Raw genomic sequence first — 26,723 nt, forward strand, 5'->3', positions numbered from 1 at the left:
GTGGGAATGTAAGATGGTATAACAGCTTTGGAAAACAGTTTTGCAGTTTCTCAAAAAGTTAAACTGAATTACTATATGACCTAGCAATATCATTCCTAGGTATATACTCAATAGAACTTAAAATATATGCTACCCTAAAATTTGTACATGAATGTTAGTAGTATTAGTCAAAAAAAAAAAAAATGAAAACAACCCAAATATCCTTCAGTCAACATTTGTATGAGTGGATAAATGTTTCATGTCTATCCAATGGAATATTATTTACCCATAAAAAGAAATCAAATACTGACTCATGCTACAACAGGAATTACCCTTATGTTAAGTGAAAGAAGCCAAACACAAAAAATCAACTATTGTATGATTCTATTTATTTGAAATGTCCAGAATAGGCAAATGTATGTCATCTAATAAGCAGATTAGTGGTTATCAGGCCAGAGGAAAGGAGGGCATGCAGTGACTGCTAATGGGTAGGAGATTCCTCTTGGGGATGATGGAAATGTTATGGAATAAGGTAAGGCTTGATGGTTGCACAATTTTGTAAATATACTAAAAGTCACTGAATTATACATTTTTAAAGGGTGAATTTTGTGGTATGTGAATTTTATCTGATTTTTTCTTTTTAAAGAATAAATGATGACATTCCTTGGAGAAGGAAGGGCATGATGGGTCACAACTGATGGGCTCTCTACTGCTTTGCATGAAGGAGGAGATTGAATTGCTGTACAAGTTAGAGATCAGCTTACCTCAAAAGAGTGTTCTGGCTATAAGATTGAACTTAGTAATGTATACATTTAGAAGGCAATACAAGCCCTTTAGTTCCTGTCAGTCTTAACAAGCCATCACTCATGGCTGACCCTTTTGAAGATTATGCCCTCAACTTTCAACTTAAGAGATGTGAGAATAAGAAGGCATATACTGTATATAGCTCCTATTATTACAACTAGAGGCCCGGTGCACGAAATACGTGCACTTGGGAGGTGGAGGGGGTTCCCTCATCCCAGCCTGTGCCCTCTTGCAGGCCGGGAGCCCTGAGGGGATATCCAGCAGTCCGACATCCTTATCACTGCCACGGAGGCAGGAGAGGCTCCCGCCACTGCTGCTGTGCTCGCCAGCTGGGAGCCCGGCTTCTAGCTGAGTTGTGCTCCCTCTGTGGGATCAGGCCGAAACTGGCTCTCCAACATTCCCCGAGGGGTCCCGGATTGCAAGAGGGCACAGGCCAGGCCAAGGGACCCCACCAATGCACGATCGGGGGCAGGGAGAAATATGGGAGGTTGGCCAGCTGGGGAGGGACTGAGGGAGGGCTCCAGGGCATGTCTGACCCATCTTGCTCAGTCCTGATCAGCTGGACCCCAGCAGCAAGCTAACTTACCGGTCTGAGCGTCTGCCCCTTGGTGGTCAATGCACTTCATAGCAACTAGTAGACCATTCGACTGTCTGCCCCTTGGTGGTCAGTGCACGTCATAGCAAGCGGTTGAGCAGCCTTAGCATATAATTAGCATATTACACTTTCATTGGTTGAGCAGCTGATCGGTCGACTGGACACTTAGCATATTAGGCTTTTATTATATAGGATACTAGAGGCCCAGCACGCAAAATCGTGCAAGACCAGGAGTCCCGCTGGCGCTGCGGGACACAGAGCAGATTCCCGCCCGCCGGCGACACGGGACCCATCAATGCACCTCCTGGTGAGTCCGGTCATTGGTCGTTATGGCCACGGGCTTTTTATATATATAGATTGCAAAATAATGCAATTTGATACTATATTTATATAAAGAGTTGTACTAATATTTAGGTGTTGCATTTTTATAGTGACTACAAATTTTAACTAATGGTGTTATGTTTAACACTTTGAATTACGAGAATATGTACTCTTTGGCATTACCCAGGTTTTCCAGATGTTTCAACCATAACTATAGCAGTTTCTCTTGTTGTAAGAAATGGCTAAAAGCTGTTGTATCAGGAATTTTGGAAATTCTTCAGACGAGATAATCAGGAAAGACTGATGACATGTTGACAGAAAGCAGGCAACCCTAGTAATTTCAGTGGATCAGTCACGCATTTTATTTTTGTCAGTTACTCTGTACAAAATACAGGTAGTAACATGACCTGCTGATGACATACTATCACAAGCCCTAGGCTACACTTCAGAATAGGCCATTACTTATTAAACTTCTGGAATGCCTTCACAGTATTACACAAAGGGCAGGGAGGCAGTTATTATGTATTTCTGGAGGTGACGGTGTTTTATACCATCTTTATTAATTCAATTTTATCTTACCTTAATAAGACATATTTCCTAATTGCATGTGTATAACTTTTGTACAACTTAGAAAGCATAAATGAAAGTTAATGGAATGTACTTTTTAATGATATGGAGAGATCTTGTGCCATGTGAATTATAAAATAGTTTGAAAGTAGCAGCTATTTTTAGACCAATGAAGTTTTGTAATATCATTTAAAGTTATTAGGTAAGTGTTAATAGGTAAAAGTCAGGTAAATGAAGATATTATTGTGCAGACACCAAATTTCAGGGATAAAATAATATGAATACTAGAGTCATGCATTCTTCAGTATTACCAGTGTACCTTAGCCCAATTCTATGAGAACTTAATAAAAGTTAGTAACAATTTTAATTTTTTTTTATCACCTGAGAAATTCAGGTGTGTGTTGTGTATAGTCAGTAGATTAGTTATTTTTATCTATTTGTTGACATATTTATAATTTTAGTGATTATTGAAACTAGTTAAGTTTAGAAAAAGAATTTGGACTTTTAGATGTCAATTGTATCTAAGTTATAGTAATTTGATTCTAGTTTTTCTACTCTTTTTTATCATCTTTTATGAATATTTATTGAGCACACTGTTATAGGCACATGATATAAAGAGGTACATGTTCTTTTCCCAGGTTGTGTGAAAAAGGGGTCCATTTTTCTTATTTGGCATGTGGCTGTCCAGGTTTCCCAATACCATTTATTTAAGAAACTATCCTTTCCCCATTAACTATTTTGGCTACCCTGTCATAAATTATTTGACCCTATATGTGTCATTTATTTCTGGGCTCTCTGTTCTGTTCCATTGATGTGTGTGTCTGTTTTTATGCCAATACCGTACTATTTTGATTACTATCACCTTGTAGTAGAGTTTAAAATAAGGAAGCATGATGCCTTCAGTTTTGTCCTTTTTCTCAAGATCGCTTTGGCTAGTCAGGGTCTTTTATGGTTCCATACAAATTTTAGGATTTTTTTAAATTTTGTGGAAATACCATTGGATTTTGATAGTGATTGTATTGAATCTATAGATGGTTTTAGATGCTATGTACATTTTAAAATATTAATTCTTCCAATCCATTAACATGGTATCTTTCCAATTGTAGCTTCTTGATTTTTTTCATCAATGTCTTATATATCAGTATTTCAGTGTACAGATTAAATTACCGCTTTGATTAAATTTATTCCTAAGTATTTTATTCTTTTTAATGCTTTTGAAATTGGTTTATTTTCTTAATTTTTCTTTCTGATAGTTCATTGTTGATATATAAAATGCAACTGAGTTTTGTGTATTAGTTTTTATCTCCTACAACTTACTAAAATAGTTTATTAGTCCTAAGAGTTTTGTTGTAGAGTCTTTGTGGCTAGGACTTCCAGTACTATGTTGTTTAAAATGGTGAGAATGGGCCCTCCTGTCTTATTCCTGATCTTAAAGGAAAAGCTTTCAGTTTTTTGATCATTGAGTATGATGTTAGTTGTGAACTTGTTATATGGCCTTTATTATATTGAGCTACGTTCCCTCTCTACCCAGTTTGTTGAGTTTTTATCATGAAAGGATATGGAGTTTTGTCAAATGCTTTTTTGTTTCTATGGAGATGGTTATATATTTTTATCTTTTGTTTTGATAAAGTGGTGTATCACAAAAAAATGATTTGGGGATGCTGAACTATTCTTGCATCCCTAGAATAAATCCTACTTAATAGTGGTGTATAAGGATTTTTGCATCTATATTCAGTAGGGATATTGGCCTGTAAATTTCTTTTTTTGTACTCTCCTTGTCTGGCTACAGTATCAAGGTAATACTGGCCTCATAAAAAGAGTTTGGTTCCCTTTTCTTCTGTTTTTTTGGGAAAGTTTGAAAAGGGTTGGTAGAAGTTTTTATTTAAATGTTTGATAGAATTCACCAGTGAAGCCATCTAGTTCTGAGCTTTTATTTGTTGAAATAGTTTTGACTACTAATTCAATCTCCTTACTAGTAGTAATTGGTCTGTTCAGGTTTTCTATTTCTTCATGATTCAGTCTTGGTAGGTTTTATGTTTCTAGAAAAATGTATTCAGACAGGAGACAAAATGGTGGCAGAATAGACAGACGTGTCCTGAGCCTTGTCCCAGAGCAAATAGAGTGAGCGGCTGAAACAAGTGGAATTCAGCCCGAATTGGGGAAGGAGACACAGCTGGTGAGACAGTTTGCAGCCAGGAAGGGCAGAGTTCCCCTGATAAAGGTGAAATCAAGGATCTAGGCAAGAGAGTCTGCCGGACCTCTGTGCCCAGAGGGTCAGGGAGAAACTACAGGGTGCTAAGCCGCATCCCTGAGGACAGGCAAAGTGTCTGACTGTGAAAAAAAAAGGGACCACAGGACTACAGGAGGTAGGGGATTTTGGACCTTGGAGTCTGGATTTTGGATCTGAACTCAGAGGCAGCCCTGAAGGGCTGTCCAGACCGCGCAGTGCCGGCAAGAGAGGAGCTTGCAGAGATGCAGTTCCTCCTCGTGCTGGGGCCTGTGCCTTTCTCCACTGAACCTGGTTCGTAGGACCTTTCGGATATAGACACTTACCCATGGCTGAGGTGCAGGAGAAGGTGTGGGCTTGTGGAATCTGGGGAGAGTAGGCAGCGGTCCAGGAGAGGTGGTAGCGAGTCTGATGCTGAGTCATATCTAAGCCCCGGTCGCCATTTTCTCCTGAGAGATAGCCCCTCCCTCCAGTCTCCAGGCAACCAATATAGCCACACCCAAATCCCACCCTGAGTAATACAAAGGAATCTGAATACTCCCTAAGGTCATAGGAACTAGCCTAAAGAGAAATCGTTAGCTCCAGCAACCGGAAAACTGAGAAACAGTACAGTACAGACGACTGGAATCATAAGCCAGACAAAGGAACGACACTCCACTTTTTTCATTTTTTTTTTTATTTTTTTTATTATTCCTTTTTTCTTTTTTTCTTTTTTTTTCTTCTTTTCTTTGTTTTCCTGTGTTGTTGTTTTTTGTTGCTTTTTTTTCTATTTCTTTTCGCATTATTTTTCCATCACTATTTTTTATTTGCTATTTTTAATTTTTATACCATTTTTTGAAATCAATTTTTTTGTAAATTCATTATTTTTTCTTCTCATTCTCTTTCTTCTCATTCTCTTTCTTCTCATCCACTTATTCCCTTTCTACTTCCTCAATAATAAATTTAAGTCCTCCCCATATTCATCCAATTCTTAATCTTATTTTCACTATATAAGCTCAGCCTATACAGATTCTGCCCCAATCCTCTTTGCTGGGTGTGTGGTGTTTGTATTTTTTTTGGTTTATCTATTGGTTCTGTGGTGTCTATATATATATATATATATTCTCCTTTTTATTTCTTTGTCTTTTATCCCATATCTTTTTCTCTCTCTTCGATAGCATTTGTGCACTCTTTTCTCTACCCTATCTCTCTCTTCTCAGGTGGTCACTTATATTGAGGTTATTGGTGTCGTGAGTACATTTGTGCTTAGTTCCTTCTGTGTTGTGTCTTCTTGAGGTGAATTTTATCCGGTTTGGCCAAGGGGCTTGAGAGCAAGCCACATAACCAGACACCTGGAGAAGAAACTCCATCCACGAACAGGTCAATAACACCCCAGACTCAACTATAGAGGCAGGAAGAATGCAGCAGTGAGGGGAAAGGGGAAGAAGATGAGTGAGTGAGAGAGTAAAAGAGGAGCGTGGGGTCAGGTGTTGTGTGTGTGTGTGTGTGTGTGTGTGTGTGTGTGTGTGTGTGTGTGTGTAAGGCACAGTTAGATCCCACAGGACCTTCAGGGGCAGGTTAATCAGGCTCGCCTAACTAGGCAGCTTCTGCTACCATTGCAAACAGTACCAGAAGGCCAGCTTGTCCTAAGGGGCCTAGCCTTTTTGAAGGGGAGAAGTGCTGTAACTGGGTTCCCAGCCTCAACTCCACCCAGAGTGCCCTCAGATAACACTGGGGACTCTACAGCCACCCCTGCCAGGGACATGCTACCTAGGCTGTGATCCCACGGTCAGCGAGGTTCCAGCTGCCCAGGGTGTAGGCTCCTGTGAGTTCGGAAGCACACTCCCCTCTGACCGGCCCAATGCTTTAGCCCAGGGCACTGCAACCACATGAACAGCAGACACGTGAGCAGCCCGCAACTGTCCCAGGAGCAGCAGCCCCTGTGCAGTCCGCACTGATCCGAGGAGCAGCACCCACACGCAGCCTGCACCTGTCCGATGAGAAGGAGCCGGTGAGCGACCCATCCCTGTCCGAGGAGCATCAACAGGATGAGCAGCTCACTCCCACACGAGGAGCAGCAGCCGCATGAGCAGACCGCCCCCTGTCAGGGGAGAAGCAGCTGCACGAGCAACCTGCACCCATACAAGGAGCAGCAGCCTTGCAAGCAACCTGCCCCTGACCAAGGAGCGGCAGCATCACAAGTAGCCCATTCCATCTGAGGAACAGCAGCAGCACTCAGCCAGCCCCCATATAAAGAACAGCAGCCACACGAGCAGCTGGCCCCCATCCAAGGAGCAGTGGACACAAGCAACCCATCCCTATCCGAGGAGCAGCAACCTCATAATCAGCCAACTCCCGTCCAAGGAATAGCAGCTGTTTGAGCAGCCTCCCCCACCAGCAAGAGGAGGTACCACTGCTGCGAACAGCACCCACCAGAGGAGCTGCTGCCAACTGAGAATCAGCTGCTACTGTAACCGCCCGAGAAGCGACCGCAGCCAGAGAAGCCACTGCCATCCAAGGAGCACCCCCTGCACAGCTCGACATCTAGATCAGTCAGTGAGACCAAAAATGGGTAGACAGAGTTACCCACAAAGGAAAGAAAAGGAGGAATCGCCAGAAAATCAGGTAAGTGAAACAGAGGCATGCAATATGTCAGAAAAAGAATTCAGAATAAGGGTCATAGAGTTCATAGGGATGGAAGAAAAAATCAACACCTTATGTAAGAATCAAGAAGAAATGAAGAGTGATATAGCTGCAACCAAAAACACCATGGAAAGTTTCAACAGTAGACGGAGAAGCAGAGGACCGAATTAGTGAACTAGAAGACAGGGAAGCAAAACACAGCCAAACTGAATTGCAACTGGAGAAAAAAATTAAAAGTCAGGAGGAGAGCATAAGGTAGCTATGGGACAACATGAAATGAAGCAACATACGAATAATAGGGGTGCCAGAAAAACAGGAAGAGGAACAAGGGTTAGAAGAACTATTTGAAGAAATAATGTCAGAAAACTTCCCTGATGTGGGAAAGAAAAAAGTCACACAAGCACAGAGTCCCAAACAGGATGAACCCGAAAAGATCCACACCAAGACACATCATAATTACGATGGCAAGTATTCAGGACAAAGAGAATCTTAAAGGTTGCAAGAGACAGACAGAAAGTTACATGCAAGGGAGCTCCCATTAGATTATCAAATGATTTCTCAACAGGAACACATCAGGCCAGAAAAGAATGGAAGGAAATTTACAAAGTGATACAAAGCAAGGGACTGAATCCAAGAATACTCTATCCAGCAAGGTTATCATTCAAAATTGAAGGGAAATAAGGAGCTTCACAGACAAAAAAAAAATGCTAAGGGAGTTTATCACTACCAAGCCAGCAATGCAAGAAATGCAAAAGGGACTGGTGTGAAAAGAAGAAATAAAAAGGTAAGAAGGAACACAGACACAAAAAATAAAAATGACTACAAATAAGTAACTTTCAATAATAACTTTAAATGTAAACAGACTAAATGCTCCAATCAAAAGACACTGAGTGGCTGAATGGATAAAAAAAACATGACCCATATATATGCTGTCTACAAGAGACCCACCTCAGAAAAAGGGACTCATACAGACTGAAAGTGAAGGGATGGAAAAACATCTTTCAGGCAAATGGAAATGAAAAAAAAGCTGGGGCAGCAGTACTTATTTCTGACAAAATAGACCTCAAAGTAAAGGCCATAACAAGAGATAAGGAAGGCCACTTCATAATACTAAAGGGATCGCTACAACAAGAGGATATAACCCTGATACACATATGCACCCAATGCAGGTCCACCCAAATACGTAAAAAAAACTTCTGGAAGATATCAAGGGAGAGATAGACAACAGTACAATCATAGTAGGGGACTTTAATACACCACTGACATCACTGGATAAATCCTCTAGACAAAAAATCAGCAAAGAAACAGCAACTCTAAATGACTCACTAGATCAGATGGACCTAAATGACATCTTCAGAGCATTTCACCCCAAAGCCACGGAATATACAGTCTTCTCAAGTGCACATGGGACATTTTCAAAAATAGACCACATATTGGGTCACAAAAAAAATCTCCCCAAATTCAAGAAGATTGAAATCATATCAAGCATTTTCTCAGACCACAGTGGCATAATCTATATATATAAAAGCGTAAGTAACAGTTACCACCAAACGAGCAGAACGACTGGTTGCTATGATGTGCACTGACGACCACGTGGCAGACGTTCACCACAGGAGCTGTCCCCTGGTGGTCAGTGTGCTTCCACAGCCAACCTCCCTTGGCCAGCAGCCAGCCAACCTCCTGCGGTCCCTCCCCCTCCCTTCACCACTCTTGCATGAATTCGTGCACCAGGCCTCTAGTATTACAAATAAACTACAATAAAAACATTCCAAAAAATTCAAACACTTGGAAGCTGAATAGCATGCTATTAAACAATGATTGGGTTATCAATGAGATCAAAGAAGAAATTAAAAATATCCTGGAGACTAATGACAAAAAAAACCCACAACAATGCAAATACTATGGGACACAATGAAAGCAGTCCTGAGAGGGAAGTTTATAGCTCTACAGGCCTACCTCAAAAAAACAAGAAAAAATGGTAATAAATCATCTAACTCAACAACTCAAAGAATTAGTAAGAGAGCAACAAGAGAAGCCCACAGTGAGCAGAAGGAAGGAAATAATAAAGATCAGAGCAGAAATGAATGACATAGAGACCAAAAAAAATACAAAAGATCAATAAAACCAAGAGCTGGTTCTTTGAAAGGATAAACAAGATTGATGAAACTCTAGCCAGGCTCACCAAGAATCAAAGAGAAAGGACCCAAATAAACAAAATCTGAAATGAAAGAGGAGAAATAACAACAGACCCCACAGAAATACAAAGGATTATTAAAAAATACTATGAACAACTCTATTCTAACAAACTAGGCAACCTGGAGGAAATGGACACATTCCAAAAAAAATACAACCTTCCAAAACTTACTCAAGGAAGATACGAAAAATCTCAATAGGCAGATAACTATGGAAAAAATTGAAGCAGTCATCAAAAAACTTCCAGCAAACAAAAGCCCGGAGCCAGATGGCTTCACAGGGGAGTTTTACCAAACATTCAAGGAAGAACTAAAACCTATCCTCCTCAGACTATTCCACAAAATTCAAGAGGAAGGAACACTTTCAAGCTCCTTCTATGAAGCCAGCATCACCCTAATACCAAAACCAGATAAAGATAACACAATGAAAAAGAATTACAGACCAATATCCCTCATGAATATAGATGCAAAAATCCTCAACAAAATTCTAGCAAATCAGATCCAGCAGTACATCAGAAAGATCATACACCATGACCAAGTAGGATTTATCCCGGGGATGCAATGATGGTACAATATTCACAAATCAATAAACGTGATACATCACATAAACAAATTGAGAAATAAAAATCACATGGTTATATCAATTGATGCAGAAAAAGCATTTGACAAAATCCAACACCCTTTCTTGATACAAACTCTCAGCAAGGTGGGAATAGAAGGATCATACCTCAACATAATAAAAGCCATATATGACAAACTCACAGCCAACATAATACTCAATGGGCAAAAACTAAAACCATTTCCCCTAAGAACAGGAACAAGACAGGGATGCCCACTCTCACCACTCCTGTTCAACATAGTGCTGGAAGTACTAGCCATTGCAATCAGACAAGAAGAAGAAATAAAAGGCATCCAAATTGGAAAAGAAGTAAAACTGTCCTTATTTGCAGATGACATAATACTGTACATAGAAAACCTTAAAGACTCCATCAAAAAATTATTAGACTTAATAAATGAATTTGGCAAGGTAGCAGGATACAAAATTAACGCCAAGAAATCTATGGCATTTCTATACACCAATAATGAACTTACAAAAAGAGAGACTAAAAAAGCAATCCCATTTACCATCGCACCAAAAAAATTAAGAAACCTGGCAATAAACTTAACTAAGGAGATAAAAGACCTATATGCGGAAAACTACAGGACACTGAAAAAAGAGATAGAGGAAAACATAAACAGATGGAAAAACATACCATATTCATGGATTGGTAGAATCAACATCATCAAAATGTCCATACTACCCAAAGCAATCTATAAATTCATTGCACTTCCCATTAAAATACGAACGGCATATTTCACAGACCTAGAATGAACTTTCCAAAAATTCATCTGGAATATGAAAAGACCCCGAATAGCTACAGCAATCTGAGAAAGAAGAACAAAGTAGGTGGGATCTCAATATCAGATATCAAGCTGTATTTCAAAGCCACTGTTCTCAAAACTGCCTGGTATTGGCACAAGAACAGACATATAGATCAATGGAATAGAATAGAGAACCCAGAAATCGACCCAAATCACTATGCTCAACTAATATTTGACAAAGGAGACATGAACATACAATGGAGTCAAGACAGTCTCTTCAATAAATGGTGTTGGGAAAATTGGACAGATACATGCAAAAATATGAAACTAGACCACCAACTTACACCATACACAAAAATAAACTCAAAATGGATCAAAGACTTAAACATATGATGGGAAACCATAAAAATACTAGAGGAATCCATAGGCAGAAAAATCTCTGACATATGCCAAAGCAATTTCTTCACTGATACTGCTCCTAGGGCAATGGAAACTAAAGAGAAAATAAACAAATGGGACTACATCAAAATAAAAAGCTTTTGCACAGCAAAGGAAACCATCAATAAAACAACAAGAAAGCCCACTGCATGGGAGAACATATTTGCCAATGATATCAACAATAAGGGTTTAATCTCCAACATTTACAGGGAACTCATGCAGCTTAACAAAAAGAAGATAAACAACCCAATCAAAAAATGGGCAACTGACCTAAATAGACACTTTTCGAAAGAAGACAGAAGAAAGGCCAAGAGACATATGAAAACCTGCTCAAAGTCACTAATCATCAGATGCAAATCAAAACAACAATGTGGTACCATCTCACACCTGTCAGAACGGCTATTATCAACAAGTCAACAAATGACAAGTGCTGGCGAGGATGCGGAGAAAAAGGAACCCTCGTGCATTGCTGGTGGGAATGCAGACTGGTGCAGCCACTGTGGAGAACAATATGGAGTTTCCTCAAAAAACTAAAAATGGAACTCCCATTTGACCCAGTGATCCCACTTCTAGGAATATATCCCAAGAAAGTAGAAACACGAATTAGAAAGGATATATGCACCCATATGTTCATAGCAGCACAATTCACCATAGCTAAGATTTGGAAACAGCCTAAGTGCCCATCAGCAGATGCGTGGATTAAAAACCTGTGGTACATCTACACAATGGAATACTATGCTGGGGTAAAAAAGAAGGAGTTCTTACCATTTGCAACAACATGGATGGAGATGGAGAGCATTATGCTAAGTGAAATAAGCCAGTCAGAGAAAGATAAATATCACATGATCTCACTCATTTGTAGAATATAATGGACAACATAAACTGATGAACAAAAATAGATCCAGAGACAGAGAAACATCAATCAGAACATCAAACCTCAGTGAAGGTAGGGGAGGGTGGGGGTAAGAGGGAGAGATCAACCAAAGGACTTATATGCTTGCATATAAGCCTAATCAATGTACACAGACAACAGGGGGGTGGGGACATGAATGGGAGGTGGGTGGTAATGGGGGAATAAGGACACATATGTAATACCTTAATAAAGAAATTTTAAAAAATAAATAAATTTTTTAAAAAAGCAAAACAAAAAAATGTATTTATTTCTTCTGGGTTATCCAATTTGTTGGTATATAATTTTTCATAGTCTCTTATGACCTTTTGTATTTCTGTGGTATCTGTTGTAATCTCTTCTTTCATTTGTAATTTTATTTATTTGAGTCCTCCCACTGTTTTTCTTGTTAAGTCTAGATAACTGCTTGTGAAAGTCCTCATTACTTAGTTCCTTTAGAGCAGGGCTTGGGAACGTCTGGCTCTCGGCCACATAAGGTCCATGAAATCATTTAGTCAGTCCCTACCAAGGCATTAGAGGTGAGTAAATTAAATGTTTGACCAAATATAGCAGGCTAATTAAAAATTTTATATTTAAGTTGATTATTTTGCATGGCCCTCAAATTATATTATAAATATCCAAATGGCTCTTAGCAGAAAAAAGGTTCCCGCCCCTGCTTTTGAATGAAGAGGAATATGCCTTTTGAGATGTTACAGGCAAGGGGAAAGGCAGTATTAAGGAACTTTGATTAGGATGATAAAAGCCAGCATGTCTTAGTTCCAGCTCCCTGCTTATTGCTTTTTGTTTATTACCTCAATTAATTAGTTTAATATTGCCTATTCATGTTTCATCTAATAAATGCATTTCCACTCGATTCATTTACATCTCTTTTTTTTCTTACTGAATCATTTACAACTTTACTGTGCTAAAAGGTTAGCTTTGATAGACACAATCTGATATTTCCAGGGTATTTATTTTTGTTTTGTAAAGCTTTTTTTCCCCTGGTAACTATCTTCTTACCTAATAATAGACAAACATGTAAATTGACCGTACCTTCGCTACACCCATAGCCAATCAGAGTGAGTATGAAAATTAACCTAAAAAAGATGGCAGTTAATTTGCATACATAGGCGCTGAGTGCCTGTGTCCCAGGAACATTCTGGCACCCAGGTCACTGTGAGGTAAGGCCGCGTGGGCCCAGAGCAGCCTGGGAAGGGCCTGAGGCAGGGCCAAGCCTGCAATCCCAACGAGGGGTAGGTGTGGAGCCTGCGATCGATTGCAGGGAGCTGGGGGACTATGTGGCCTGGACTATGAGCCGGCGATCAGAGGGAGCTGGAGGTCCCCTGCCCAGGCTTAAAGCTTCGGCCAGAGGCTTTAGGCCTGGACAGGGCCCAGCCCGCGATTGGTGTGAACTAAAGAGGAAACACCTTTTCTGACTGCACATTGGCTAAGCTTCCTGTATGCCACTGGTAATATTCTTAGTAACTTGGGTAATAAGAATCCAAAAAGGTGATCTAGGGTTTTTCTACCTCACTTCTGGAGAAAAAAATGAAGGTCCGCTGCTGGAGGGCTAAGAAATGTCATATCCTGCCCTAGCCGGTTTGATTCAGTGGATAATGCCTCGGCCTGCAGACAGCAGGGTCTGGGTTCGATTCTGATCAAGGGCATGTACCTAGGTTGCAGGCTCCTCCCTGGCTGGGGCCCAGGTCAGGGCTCATGCAGGAGGCTACCAATCAAAGTGTCCCTCTCACTTTGATGTTTCTCTCTATCTTTCCCTTTCTCTTCCACATTCTCTAAAAGTCAATGGAAACATATCCTCAGGTGAGGATAAAAAATAAATAAAGAAATGCATATCCTATGAAAGACACATCTTGAAAATGCCTAAAGAAAGTTGTCATTTTTTCTTGGTGAAGGGACTGGAGTCCGTGTTGATGAAAACACCTTGGTGGCTATGGTGACTGGCAGTGGCTGCAGCAGTGGGGTGATGGGGCTGGTGCCTTCCCCTGATCAGCCCAGTTGCCTCTCACAAAGGGGAGCGGGCCTAAGCCGTCAGTAGGACATCTCCTGGGGGCTCCCAGTATGAGAGAGGGGGCAGGTTGGATTGAGGGACCCCCCACCCCCAGTGCACGAATTTCATGCACCGGGCCCCTAGTATATAAAATAAAATTGACAATTGAGGTTGGCATACTAAGGAGACATACTCCTGCTTAGTACTTTGCACATCATTAACAGTGTGTCTGATGTTCCTATTTAAATTGCCTAGAAAGATTTGTTAGTTTGTTAGGAATGATTTTAAGACTGGGTCCAATCTCCTTAAAATAGGCCATATTTCTACCATTAGCATACAAAATATTTTCTAGTTGTCATTAGGATGTTATAAAATTCTCATCATGGCATTTTTAGAAATTATTTGGTAATGTGGAGAAGGATTTGTGTCTGATACCTATTTTTACATATTGGAATGCAGTGTTAACATTTTAACTTACTCTTATTATTATACTTAGTATTAGTATTATTATACTTAAGCTATCTTCTTGCTGGCTGCCAGCTTTAGGCCATCCGCAGGTCCCAGAAGCCTTCCTCAGGTCCAGCAGTGTCAATATCTGACCTTATAATACTGACTTTAATCATTACTTGTATAGGACCTTCCTTTTTAGCTGTAAACATAGCTGTTTGGTATGTTTTGATATGTGTTTAAGCTGATATGATGGAAAGTAAGTTACAAGTTGTAGATATCAAATATAAACACACAAATGTAGCTGAGGAATATGTTTTGGGGGTCAAGAATTTGAAATAAAAATTATTTTAATTTTCACATTAGTAGGAAGCAGTATGTATGTCACATAATTAGATACTTTAGGATATGCACTATGGAATAGCAAGAAAGCATGGGCTTTGAATTTAGAAAGATGCCTGGGTTTGAATTCTGTCTCCTACGTGTAGATCCATGTCATTTTCAGTTGGTGTGCATGAAAAGGTGCTGTGACAAAGACCCTCAAAATACAATTACTTAAATCAAGTTTTTTCCTTCTGCCAAACAAGACAAAGGTGAGTAGGTAGGGCTGTTGGACTAGTGGCTTTTCTGCGCTTGGCTTTTATCTTCTAATTCAACACTATGGTTCCAGTTTTCACTGTTTCAAGGTATTAGGAAAGGAATAAGAGAATGTGGAAAGTGATAGGCTTTCTTTTGAAGAACTTTGTACACATTACCTCCATTCACATCTGCTTTAAAGTATAGTTGCATAGCCACAGTGAGCCTCAAGGAAATTTGGATGACCACATCTGTCAGAATGATCACAAGCCTTGCTCAAATTTAGTAGAGGAATAGTGTGATTCTGTTTCTAAGAGGAAGAAGAGGGAAATGAGGAGGGTCTACTTAACAATCTCTGCCATTAGCCTTGATCAAATTACTCATTTTTTAGTCTATTTGTAAAATACAACCTGTTAAAATATTTATGAAATATTTATAAAAATATCTTTCTCATAAGATTTTCATGAAATCACCAGGTATACTTTATAAATATAGGTATCCCCCTATATTTCAGGGATTTATTTCTCTTAATAGTATTTCTGAACATAACTATCATACTGTTAAATAGATAATGGTATTAGTTGCCTATTGCTGTATAACAAATCCCCGCAAACTTAGTGGCTTAAAGCAATGTGGATCAGCAGTCAGAGATCACTTAGCTACATACTGTTTGTGGTTCCCAGGAGGCATTCGAGGTGTTGGCCAGGCCATGTTCTCATCTGAGGGCTTGACTGCTTCACTCAGGATTTTGGCAGAATTCATAGCTTTGAAGTTGTGGGACTGAGGGCCCCAACTTCTGTTGGATGTCAACTTCAGGACACCCCTATCTCTCAGAGGCCACCTCCAGGTCTCTGCCAGGCAGGCTTTCTAAACATGGCTGCTGGCTTCCTCAGGCTATCAAAGAGGTTCCTTGAGTGCGTCTGCCAGCCAAATAGAGATATTGTGTATAGCATAACTAATCATGGAAGTAATATCCCATCACCTTTGCCATATTCAATTGGTTAGAAGCAAGGTACAGGTCCTGCCCACAGATAAGGAGAGGAGATTTCATACGGTGTGAACGGGAAAACAAGATCATAGAAACCACCTGAGAGTGTGTCCACCATAATAGCTGTGATACATCTAAAGCCACTTTATATTCAAAATTGAGAATTCCTGTTTGTCACTGTTTTTCATTGGCTTGGATAAAATATCAATAGGGGTTTTTACCAAATTAGAAATACTAGTCTATATTAATTCATGGAATAAATACAGGGTGTCACAAAAAATATATACACACTTTTATAGCTGATAGTTCAATTTTGAAAATGAAATATATTTTAATAAGCACTTCTTTTATAATTATTCAATGTGTGTGTATACATTTTGGGGAGACATCCTATATAAGTATATTAAGATAGAGAATATGAACATAAGGCAGATAGAAGAGTATCTGCTTCTACTGTCCATTGTGGCTCATTATTAAACACTTTTAGATGCCATAGATTTGATATCATAAGAGATAACTCCATAATCAGCAGTATTGTACATGGATAATGTGAAAAGTCAAAATGGTCTGTCCACACAGACTACCTTAGGAATTTGCCTTTTTTTTTTTTTTGCTATCATTAAGTTATTCTAATTATAACAGGTACATATTGAACAAAAGGCCTTTATAAGCTTGTACGGTACTGCTAGTCCTTGGAGATTGAAATCACACACTAGGAAGCACTACATAGATCCTGTACATAGTCCAGACCTGGAGATCTGGTGCCAGAATTAGCCTCCAATCCTATATCACCTATCAATTAATGTAGTCAAAGACTTCTTTTTAGAAAACTATTCATAGTCACCCTGAGATCCAAAAATTGTGTTTAGCACTGTAATAGTCTCCTATTTGTGATATGGATATTATTCCTGAGTTTATCTCACTGAAAAGTCTATCTTTCAGGAACATTGAGCATCTCTTTGAAAAAATCCTATAGTGTTCATACATTCATCATTCCAGCAATCTATCATTCTGTCCATCCATCCATTCAGCAGACAGCTGTTGAATTCTGTTGTGCTCCAGGTACCGTGCAGAGTCTAGACCTGCACAGAGTATTGTGGTCCTTGCTCTTAAGGAACTTTCAGTTCAGTATGACAAACACCAAGGAAGCAATGGGTGTCATTTATGTTCTCATGCGGTTTATAATGCCCCACTGATAAAATTGTTCTAAAATAAATTTTGGCTAAATGAAATGCATTTATATACATGTAGCTAGAAATTAAGAAAGGATGTGCTATTGGTAGTATAAAAGAAATGGTTATTGAGACATTCAGCATTTAACATGTAGTTATTGACTGCTTACTCTGTACTAGTCCCTCTTCTAGGTTCAAAACTGAAATAGATATTGCAGTCCACCTTTATTCATGGTTTCACTTTCTATAGTTTCAGTTACCTGTGGCCAACTGCATTCCAAAATATTAAATGGAAAATTCCAGAAATAAACAATTTATAATTTTTAAATTGTGCACTGTTCTGAGTAGTGTGATGAAATCTCTTGCCATTCTACTCTGTCCTGCCCAGGACATGAATCATCCCTTCGTCCAATGTGTCCACTCTTGTATACACTACCAGCCCGTTAATCACTTAGTAGCCATCTTGCTTATCAGATCGACTGTCGAGATATCACTATGCTTGTGTTCAAGTAACCCTATCTTATTTAATAATTCACCTTTCACATAACTTTGATTATATTATTGTAATTGTTCTATTTTATTATTAGTTTTTGTTGTGAATCTCTTCCTGTGCCTAATTTATAAATTAAACTTTATCATAGGTATGTTTATATAGGAAAGAAACCTAGTAGATATAGGATTTGGTACTATTCCCAGTTTTAGGAACCCACTGGGAGTATGGAAACGTATCACCCTCAGATACAGGGAGACAACTGTGGCAAGTAACCATCCACTTTGCTACCTTTCCATTCCTGGCTCTGTCTGTGATTTGGCTGGAGGAAAATTATGTGAATGGAAAAGGGCTATAGCAAATATGAATCATCCAAGGGCCTCACCTGTCTGAGTTCTAAAACGAGTTACCGTATCCTTGGAGTTCCTACCGTGTTGCTTCTCCTGCTCTGTGTTTTTGTCTTTTATATGGAGTCACGGAGATTATCTAACTCAAGGGAAATTTTTAATAGCTGTGTCTTGGAATAGTTTTAGGATTGGGAAATCTACATCTGTAGACAGAATAAGAGAAACTGCAAAAGTGCTTGAATCCTTTGTTTTTGAGATCACATCCACACATTACGCATTGAAGGAGGAGTGAAACCTTTTGTCCACCTGATAAATGCCCTTTAAGAAGAAGAAAACTTCAATTTAAAAGGAAGAGGATATAAGATGAAATTATATTATATAATTTCAGAGCTTAAAATGAAATTCTGTCTTTAATTTTTCCTGATGAATGAGTGAAATGGCAACAAGAACTTAATATTAGGTTGAATTAGCAGGAATTTAGCCATTTGTGGTCAAACGGCAGTGAAATTGTAGGTCGTAGTCTGTCATAAACTTACAAACCACTGATGAAAGGTATAATTTATTCAGCATGTCTTGAAGTAGTATGGGAATCAAGCCTATAATTAAAGAACAAGATACAGCGAGGTGTGCACTTTGCTAGAATATCTGTATCCAGGTGGGGACATTAGTGTAAGGCAGACGCTGTGGCAGTTCAGGACACTATGCATTGCACAAATCTTGATGTCTCTTTCTGCACTTCTGAAAGGTCTTATTTTTATTGCTCTGTTTATGTGGGAGCTCAGTTACAAGTTGATGAAACTAAGGAACTTAGAAATTTCTTAGTTCAAATTAAATACCATTATTAAAGTAGGCCTGCTTTCAAGAGAAAACAAACTGTACTCAGCTCAAATCTAAACAAAATTAAACTCAGCTCACTATAGCAAAGGCTGCCAAACTTGTTCTGGCAGATCACCAAGAAGGAAAAGTTTCAAAGACAGAGCTCCTTAACTATGTGCTACCACGAGCCTTGGGGCTTTCATCCTGAGAGAGACTTATATCATTAAGAGCATGAGACCCAGTATTGGAGTATCATGTTAAAGCAGCCAGTTATATTCCATTACAGAAGATACAATCACACGCCTGTGGCTTTATATGGAAAAGATCACCAGTGGTACATTAAGATTCCAGCATAACACAAAAACTGACATAGATCCCTTTTTTGAATAATACAGAGTACACAGAACTGTGTGTAGATTATAAATGAATTCCATGAGATCCCACCCTTGGACTAAAACTTTAGTCATTCAAAGTTTGTTATAACAGAATCTGATCCATAGATGGTCGTTGGCTATTTGCCTTCAATTTAATTACCACTTGCATACAAACAGGGTATAAAGCCTGTTTCTATCTTCCCATGCTCTCCACTGCCCCCTGAGGGTACTTGTTGGCAAGAGGATATGCAGTCACATTCTCTGAGCCCAGGACAATGCCACTGTTGAGCCTCAAGGGCTTCAGCCCCACCAGTCTTCATATTTTCATGGTGCTGCTTGGTGGTGGCACCTGTGCCTGAGGTGAATTAGAAAGGATCCTGGTCTGGTTACTGTAACAGACCCAGAATAGCTTCCATGTGAGCACACCTCCCAGCACTGTGGCCACAGGGAGGCAGAGGCCACACTCCTACTTACAGCTCCCCCATTGATAGGGTCTCACCTCCACAGATGGCCCCATGTGATGCAGGACAAGGAGGAGGAGGCACATCTCTTTCCTTCAAGGGCATAACTGGCAAGGTGCCCACCTTACTTCTAATCATATTCTTTTGTAAAAAAGGGGTAGTGGATATGAGGATATTGTTTATCTCTTCCCTGGTACCCTCATGTTCTACATTAGCCTGACTATTCTGGCATGCCTTCCTTTATAACAGCCCCTTTGCCCAGTCCAGGCAAACACTTGTCTAAAAGTATGGGACACACTTAGAGAAAATCAGCACTATGACTTCATCATTAAAATGGGTGTAGGACTCAGAGTATGTTCTAAAATTTGCCACACCACTGTGATCAAGGAACCATCTATGTTTGGTTAATATTTGTTCCTTAATAATTTAGGTAGCAGTTGCTTGTCTAGTTTATAGATTTGTGATGAGAATTATACTTTATTTTTCTAGGGAGTTAAAAGATTTATTATGTAATGATTATCTGAGTTTAAAAAAAATCTTAGGCTTCAATTTATTTTTTGAAAAGTTTGAATGTCAGATAAAGCATACATTGGAATACAAGTGGATTATTGCATGTCAGATTGTTTCAGAAAAGTAAAAATTTTAAAGTCATAAACATGTATTTTAAGGATAGTGTTTGTAACTCTAGCTTTTGTTGTAATAGTGTTACCATGAATGCATATGCTATGGTAGCTTATGCATTTGCACTTGGATAGCCCTTCTCCTACTAACCAATCAGAATGTAGGTATTTTCAGCTTTTAGGTACAGAGAAAGAGCAGTATTCATAGGAAAAGAATTTTCCAGAGAAGAGTATCCTTACATGAAAGCTCACATGGCCTTTCTTTAATAACCACATCATTGTCCTCAAAAGAATGAATGCACTCAGTGCCAGACCTGACGTTTCCTCTTCTGCTGCTGACGACAAGGCATTCCAGACAGACTGGAGTCCGTGTCAAAGTCCAGCCCTGCTCTGTTATCACCACTTCTGCCACCGCATCGGGGCTGTCCTCTCTACATTTCTGTCACTGAGATGAATCCCAGCAGTGACAAATATGCAAAACAATTAGATGTCAGGTTTGGTTTCCTCAAGGCCTCTCTCCTTGGCTTGCAGACCACCTCCGCCTTGCTACGTCCTCATATGGTCTTTCCTCTGTGCGCACCCTTCCCTGGTACCTCTCCCCTTCAAACAACAGTCCTATTGGATTAGGGCCCACCCAACAGTTTCCTTTTAATTTAGTCAGCATTTTAAAGGCCCCTTCCCCAAATATAGCCACATTCTTAGGTTCTGGGGTTAGGGCTTCAACATAAGAATTTTGAGGAGACACAGTCCAACTCAAAACTGTATAAAATGTGAAAAAAAATAATATTGTGAGTGACATGGCCCTCTAGGGTGAAATTTAAATGAAAGCATTTGCAGATTCTCATATGTGCTCTCATTGTGTTCTCATACATAGCGTTTGCAATTGGAGAGACTTCATTGTTCCTGGTGCTCTGTTTCTGTTTTGGCAGGCCTGGCAGCTGCGATTCAGTCACCTCGTGGGCTATGGTGCCAAGTATTACTCTTACCTGATGTCCAGGGCAGTAGCTTCCATGGTTTGGAAGGAATGTTTCCTACAGGATCCTTTTAACAGGTAATAAGGGGAGTAGGGCATAAAATGTTCCCCTCAGCTTCTGTAATCTCCCCACCTCACTACATCCAAAATTGGGCTCTGAGAACCTCGGCCACCAAGGACACAGCCTGAAGCTTTCTGAGGCAGTGTCATCACTCAGTCCAAACCTCTCCCAGGCCCTTTCAGATACGGAGCCTGGTCCCGAACTTTCTTATCTCATCCGCTGCTGATAGCCTGGCACTCTGCCCTCACGCCCAGGGGCGGGGACCCTTTGTGTGAGGGCTCTGTGCTTCTGCACAGAATGGGCCCAGATTGCTTTGTCTTCATCCTTTCCTGTAGGTTTTCTTAGTTTTCCAGCCTCGCCTGTTTTCAGTACCCTGTTGCACCCAGTACTTCCTATTTGACAAGTGTCCTTATTTTCAGCACAAGCATCTGAAGTTTCCCTAATGAGGAACACCTCATTTCTTTATTGCCTAACAAAGGACTTATTATTTTCTTCTTCTGGGAGAAGCACCACTGGAAACTTCGGTTATTGATCTTAGCATACAGTTTATTCTAGAAACTTCACACTCTCCCTGACTTTGGAGCACTTTTCCATCACCTTGAAAGGCAGTGACAATAAAAAAAAAGGGGGGGGGGTGGGGGGAGGACTGCTCCACCTGCTGCCACTCAGACAATGTGGGTACATGCCCAGCATGGCTTTCCACTGCCCTGCCTCATCATTGTCCTCATGGGATAGTCAGTGGTTTCCACAACACAGCCTGCAGCTCTCTGTCTAGAAGGCTACGGGAACATTTGTATGGAGACTCCTGGCCTCTCCCAGATCATAGTTCATCAGATTAGCCAGTGGATGTGGTAAATTTTAATGAGCCCACAGGAAATTTCATCTAGGGACAAGGATGCCACCCCTTTCCCCACAACAGAGGAAGGACATGGGGGCTGGAGCGGAGGGAGAGCGGGGCCTGAGAGGGTCATCACAAGGCTCCTATTGGTTGAAGAAGCACGGGAGAGCTCCCATCGCTCCCTAATTGGGCCTCCTTCTGACAGCAGGAAGTCAAGTTCTGGTTCCATGAGTCCTTAGAAGGAGCTGCCTTTGAAAGCAAACCACTAATTATGATCAGGTCTGATAGTCGTTGAAAGCATTTTATCTCCTCACCACACAAATAAATACATCTCCAAATGTCAGGCAGCCATTGTGGATGACTGTTCTCTTGACTGTTCTCACACAGCTTAAGATGGATGACATTTTAGCTTTCTAGAGGCCCTAGAGTTTTCATGTGGCATGTTATTTTATACTCAGCAGCTTTGGCTCAGCCAGTGGGTTTTATAAGAGGAAACTGAGGTTGAGAGAGAACAGATTTGTTTGTTCAAGGCTTCATAGTTAACAGGGTGGATTGAGATTATAATCTAGGTCTGCTAATTCCTAGTTCCTTCTCTTTCCCCGCTTCCTGCACACCCCCTCAACTTTTCATACAATTTGACATAGGTTTAGCTTTTCTCAGCAGTTAATCACAGTCAGTTTCAAATCTTTTAAATCTGATGTAATAGAATTTTTAAATGTTTTACAGCATGGTACCCACATGTTATTTTGTGTTCAGTCCTTTGCACTTGCAGACATTTGGTCTGCCTTTCAGAGTTTATTATTTTCAAAGGATCTAAAGCCAAAATTAACCACAATAAATCAGTTTGGGGGATTACATTTCTTTACTGGAGATTTCTATAAAATAGACAAAATATTATCTTCTTTAAAGGAACTACACTTTACTAGAAAACCACATACTATTAAATACATATATTTTCAAGTATTTATATCTTGTTTATATATGCATTCTTGCGTGGACATGTAGTTGCCATGGTTTTTATAGACATGTAAAAGTAAGCTAGTAAAAATACTCATTGGACTAGAAAATTTCTAACCTCTGTCCAAAGATCCTTTCTGATCCCACTTTTGAAAAATTACCAAGCTGGAAGCTGACATCAAGAAGCCAGGCAGGACAGAGCTGAGGCCGGCGGAGAACCGGAGGCCTGTGGCAGGAGTTTGACTCAGGCCAGGGGAGCGGAGTACAGTGGTTGGGAGGGAATACCAAGCCCCCGAGGCTGGAATCAGGCCCTCTCACCTGTCCCTGAGAAGGCCCAGCCTTCTGTCCACATTTCCTGCTTTGGGGCACACTTTGCCTTAGCTCTCACTGCAGGATGTAACCCAAATTAGTGATATGAACATATTTTTGATATGGTAATGCTGTCAAAAATTCTGATTAGAAATCATGTTCACAAAATTGCCCATACATAAAGATTCTACAGAAAGAATGGAATGAAACCATCAAAATTTATTTATTTTATGTTATCATAGTGTGTGGTCATTTCCATTAAAAGAATTGCATCTTCCATAAAATACACGAATAGCACTAAATAGCTTGTCTCCAGGTGCCATTAATTCAGAGAATTTCTGTCTATAAAAATTCTTCCTGACCTTCCAGTGTTGCAGACAGTATTCCTTATAGAATCCAGCTGACCAAGAGTATCTGCAGATGAAAACGAGCTGTTCCCGCCTTTGCCTTTGCCTTTGCCACCCACACACTGCTGAGCCAGTTTTCTGTTCCCTTAGCTATTATCCTCAACCAAGGTCTCCCAGGGTAATTAATTCTCTCCTGCCAGCTTTTTTCTTCTTCACTTTTATTTCAGAACTAGAGGCCCGGTGCACGAAATTTGTGCACGGGGGGTGGGAGGGGATGGTGTCCCTCAGGCCAGCCTGCACCCTCTCCAATCTGGGAGCCCTTGAGGGATGTCCGACTGCCCCCTCACAATCCAGGACTGCTGGCTCCCAACCACTTGCCTGCCTGCCTGATTGCCCCTAACCGCTTCTGCCTGCCAGCCTGATCAACACCTAACTGCTCCCCTGCCGACCCGATAGCCCCTAACTGCCCTCCCCTGCCAGCCTGGTCACCCCTAACTGCTCTCCTCTACTGGCCTGGTCGCCCCCAACTGCCCTCCCCCGCAGGCCCAATTGCCCCCAACTGCCCTCCCCTGAAGGCCTGATCACTCCCAACTGCCCTCCCCTGCCTGCCATCTTGTGGCAGCCATCTTGTGTCCACATAAGGGCAGCCATCTTGTGTATTGGAGTGACGGTCAATTTGTATATTACCCTTTTATTATATAGGATGCTATTTTTCTCTTTGTTATGTGCCATCTCAAGTTCTTTAATGAAAGTGAAAAATGGCATAAATAATTTCAAATCTCACTGTAAACTAATCCTAAAGATGATGAAGAGGATATAATCTTACTTATTCTGTAATACGTAAATGAAATAATCTTTTCTATGAAGAGATTGCTACAAAGCAGCTAAAAATATAGTTAGCCATTTACAATAAATATATGGCTTTACTCATTAGAATAATTTAAAAATTAGAATTAAATTTTTAGAAGCAAGAAAATTAAGAGCTGAATTATCTCATGGTGACAGGTTTTCTGAATTTGATATCAATGTGGCTTCTTTTGAGAAACTCAAGACACCTGTGAATGGGAAGGAGTAGGCTATGCGTGAGGTGAGGGTAACAGTCTCTTATCTCCCCAGGTCGACGGGGGAGCGGTACCGAAGGGAGATGCTGGCTCACGGTGGGGGCAGGGAGCCCATGCTCATGGTGCAAGGTAAACCAAAATGAGGATTGGAACCTTTTTTTTTTTGGGGGGGGGGGTTATATGTTTTGATATTAGCACATTTAGTTATATTTTTTACGATCTATATATATAAAAGGCTAATATGCTAAGTGTCCATCCATCCGACCAGTCACTATGACGTGCACTGACCACCAGGGAACAGTCGCTCAACGCAGGAGCTGCCATGATGTGCACTGGACATTTACAGAGAAACGACACCACAGACCTGGTGCCCACAAAGCAACACTCTACTTCCCCTAAGTGGGACACAGGCCCCGCCACCACCCCGGAGCAACAGCCCACCAAATCGCAGCTAATTCTGCCAAGACCCCATGGCGCAAAATGCAGCCCACAGCCGAGCCCAGCTTCCTCTCCCTAGCGACTAGCCTCCTTGCAGTTTCTTCAGCCCAGGAACACAACTTGCTTTATAGCCAGGTGGAAACATGTTACACTTTAACCACATGTCTATGAAGCATTTTCCCATGCCTTATCTTATTTGATCCTCACAGAAGTCCTGGAGTAGGTAGATAGGAGACTCGGTGGAATCCTATTTTCTTTTCATTAGCCAGAAAACGGAGATTTAGAAAGCTTAGAAACTTGACCCGACTGAAAAGAAGTAAGAAATGGTGGACCTTGAAAATGACTTCAGGTTTTCTCACTGCACAGAATACAGTCAAACACTGCTGCAGTTAAATATTTTACCTTTTGTTCTCCCTGCATGATCTACAATAATAATCTGCTTCATGTTGATATTTACTGCTGTATTGCTGACAATCACCTGAAAGAGAAGTTGGGGTGCTTCACTGGGCTAGAAAAAGTTTAGCTAAATCAGAAAGCAGGTCTAATTAAGCAAGTTTATTCTATATATGTAAAAGACTAAGTTGACTTGCGCATGCGTGATACATATAAAGCTCTCGCTGGTGCCAATTGCACACGTGTGTTTCGATCTGTCATTGTCAATTATGAATTTGGTTGACACTTCTATTATAGAGAAAGGGCGAATAGTGATATTAAAATATTTTTTCTAATTAATTTCCTTTCAATGTGCATGAGTCTGTGCACCAGGCCACTAGTCCTATATATAAAAGGCTAATATGCAAATTGTCTCCATGACCGGGAGTTCGACCAGGGGACAGGGCCAGTCGGCCAACCACCCGCGACCCCTCCCTTTGGCCGGCCCGCCCCGATCGGACCCAATTGGGGCGGGCCGGCTGGACCCCACCCATGCATGAATTCGTGCTCCAGGCCTCTAGTCTATAATAAGAGCTGTTTCATATTTTCTGTGTATTTTTTTAAAAGATGATGCTCCAGCTATCTAGTTTTTCTAAGAATCTATTTCATTGTATCCCAAAGAACAAATTAGTTTCATTGTATTTCTGTTCTAATGTTTATTTCTATTTCATTGTATCCCAAATAACAAATTAATTTTTAGTTACTGTGTTTTATTTAGGTGACGATAAAATTTCAGGCTTTAGTTTTCAAAATGTTACTAACACTCTAATAGGAAATTGTTAAATTTGTCATAAAGTTATAAATTTGCCATCAGTTCTCAGAAAATTTACCTTTACATTTTAATAGATCACAAAGTACTTCTTTAGCCAACAGAACTCATTTAATTCATATTTTTAATTTCTTTCTCTATAAGCTAGAAATGCAAGGCATCAGGTTGGACTTTTTCAGATTGAAAAATTAGAACTTAACCATTCTCTAAGGCATTACCATGTTTGTTTTCCTATTTAATTTT

General features: G+C 40.3%; 1 protein-coding gene across 2 annotated transcripts in view; it reads left to right on the forward strand.

Annotated features, from left to right (window-relative positions):
* MIPEP (mitochondrial intermediate peptidase) overlaps nt 1-26,723 on the forward strand; it is a 230,656-nt gene that overhangs the window by 171,962 nt on the left and 31,971 nt on the right. For both annotated transcript variants that reach the window (XM_079778651.1, XM_079778654.1), the window contains 2 exons: nt 21,225-21,346; nt 24,897-24,970. In XM_079778651.1, the coding sequence (XP_079634777.1) occupies nt 21,225-21,346; nt 24,897-24,970 (196 nt within the window). The remainder of the gene's footprint in view (nt 1-21,224; nt 21,347-24,896; nt 24,971-26,723) is intronic.

The sequence above is a fragment of the Cnephaeus nilssonii genome (genome assembly GCF_951640355.1).
Source record: "Cnephaeus nilssonii genome assembly, chromosome: 8".
NCBI classification, from domain to species: Eukaryota; Metazoa; Chordata; class Mammalia; order Chiroptera; family Vespertilionidae; genus Cnephaeus; species Cnephaeus nilssonii.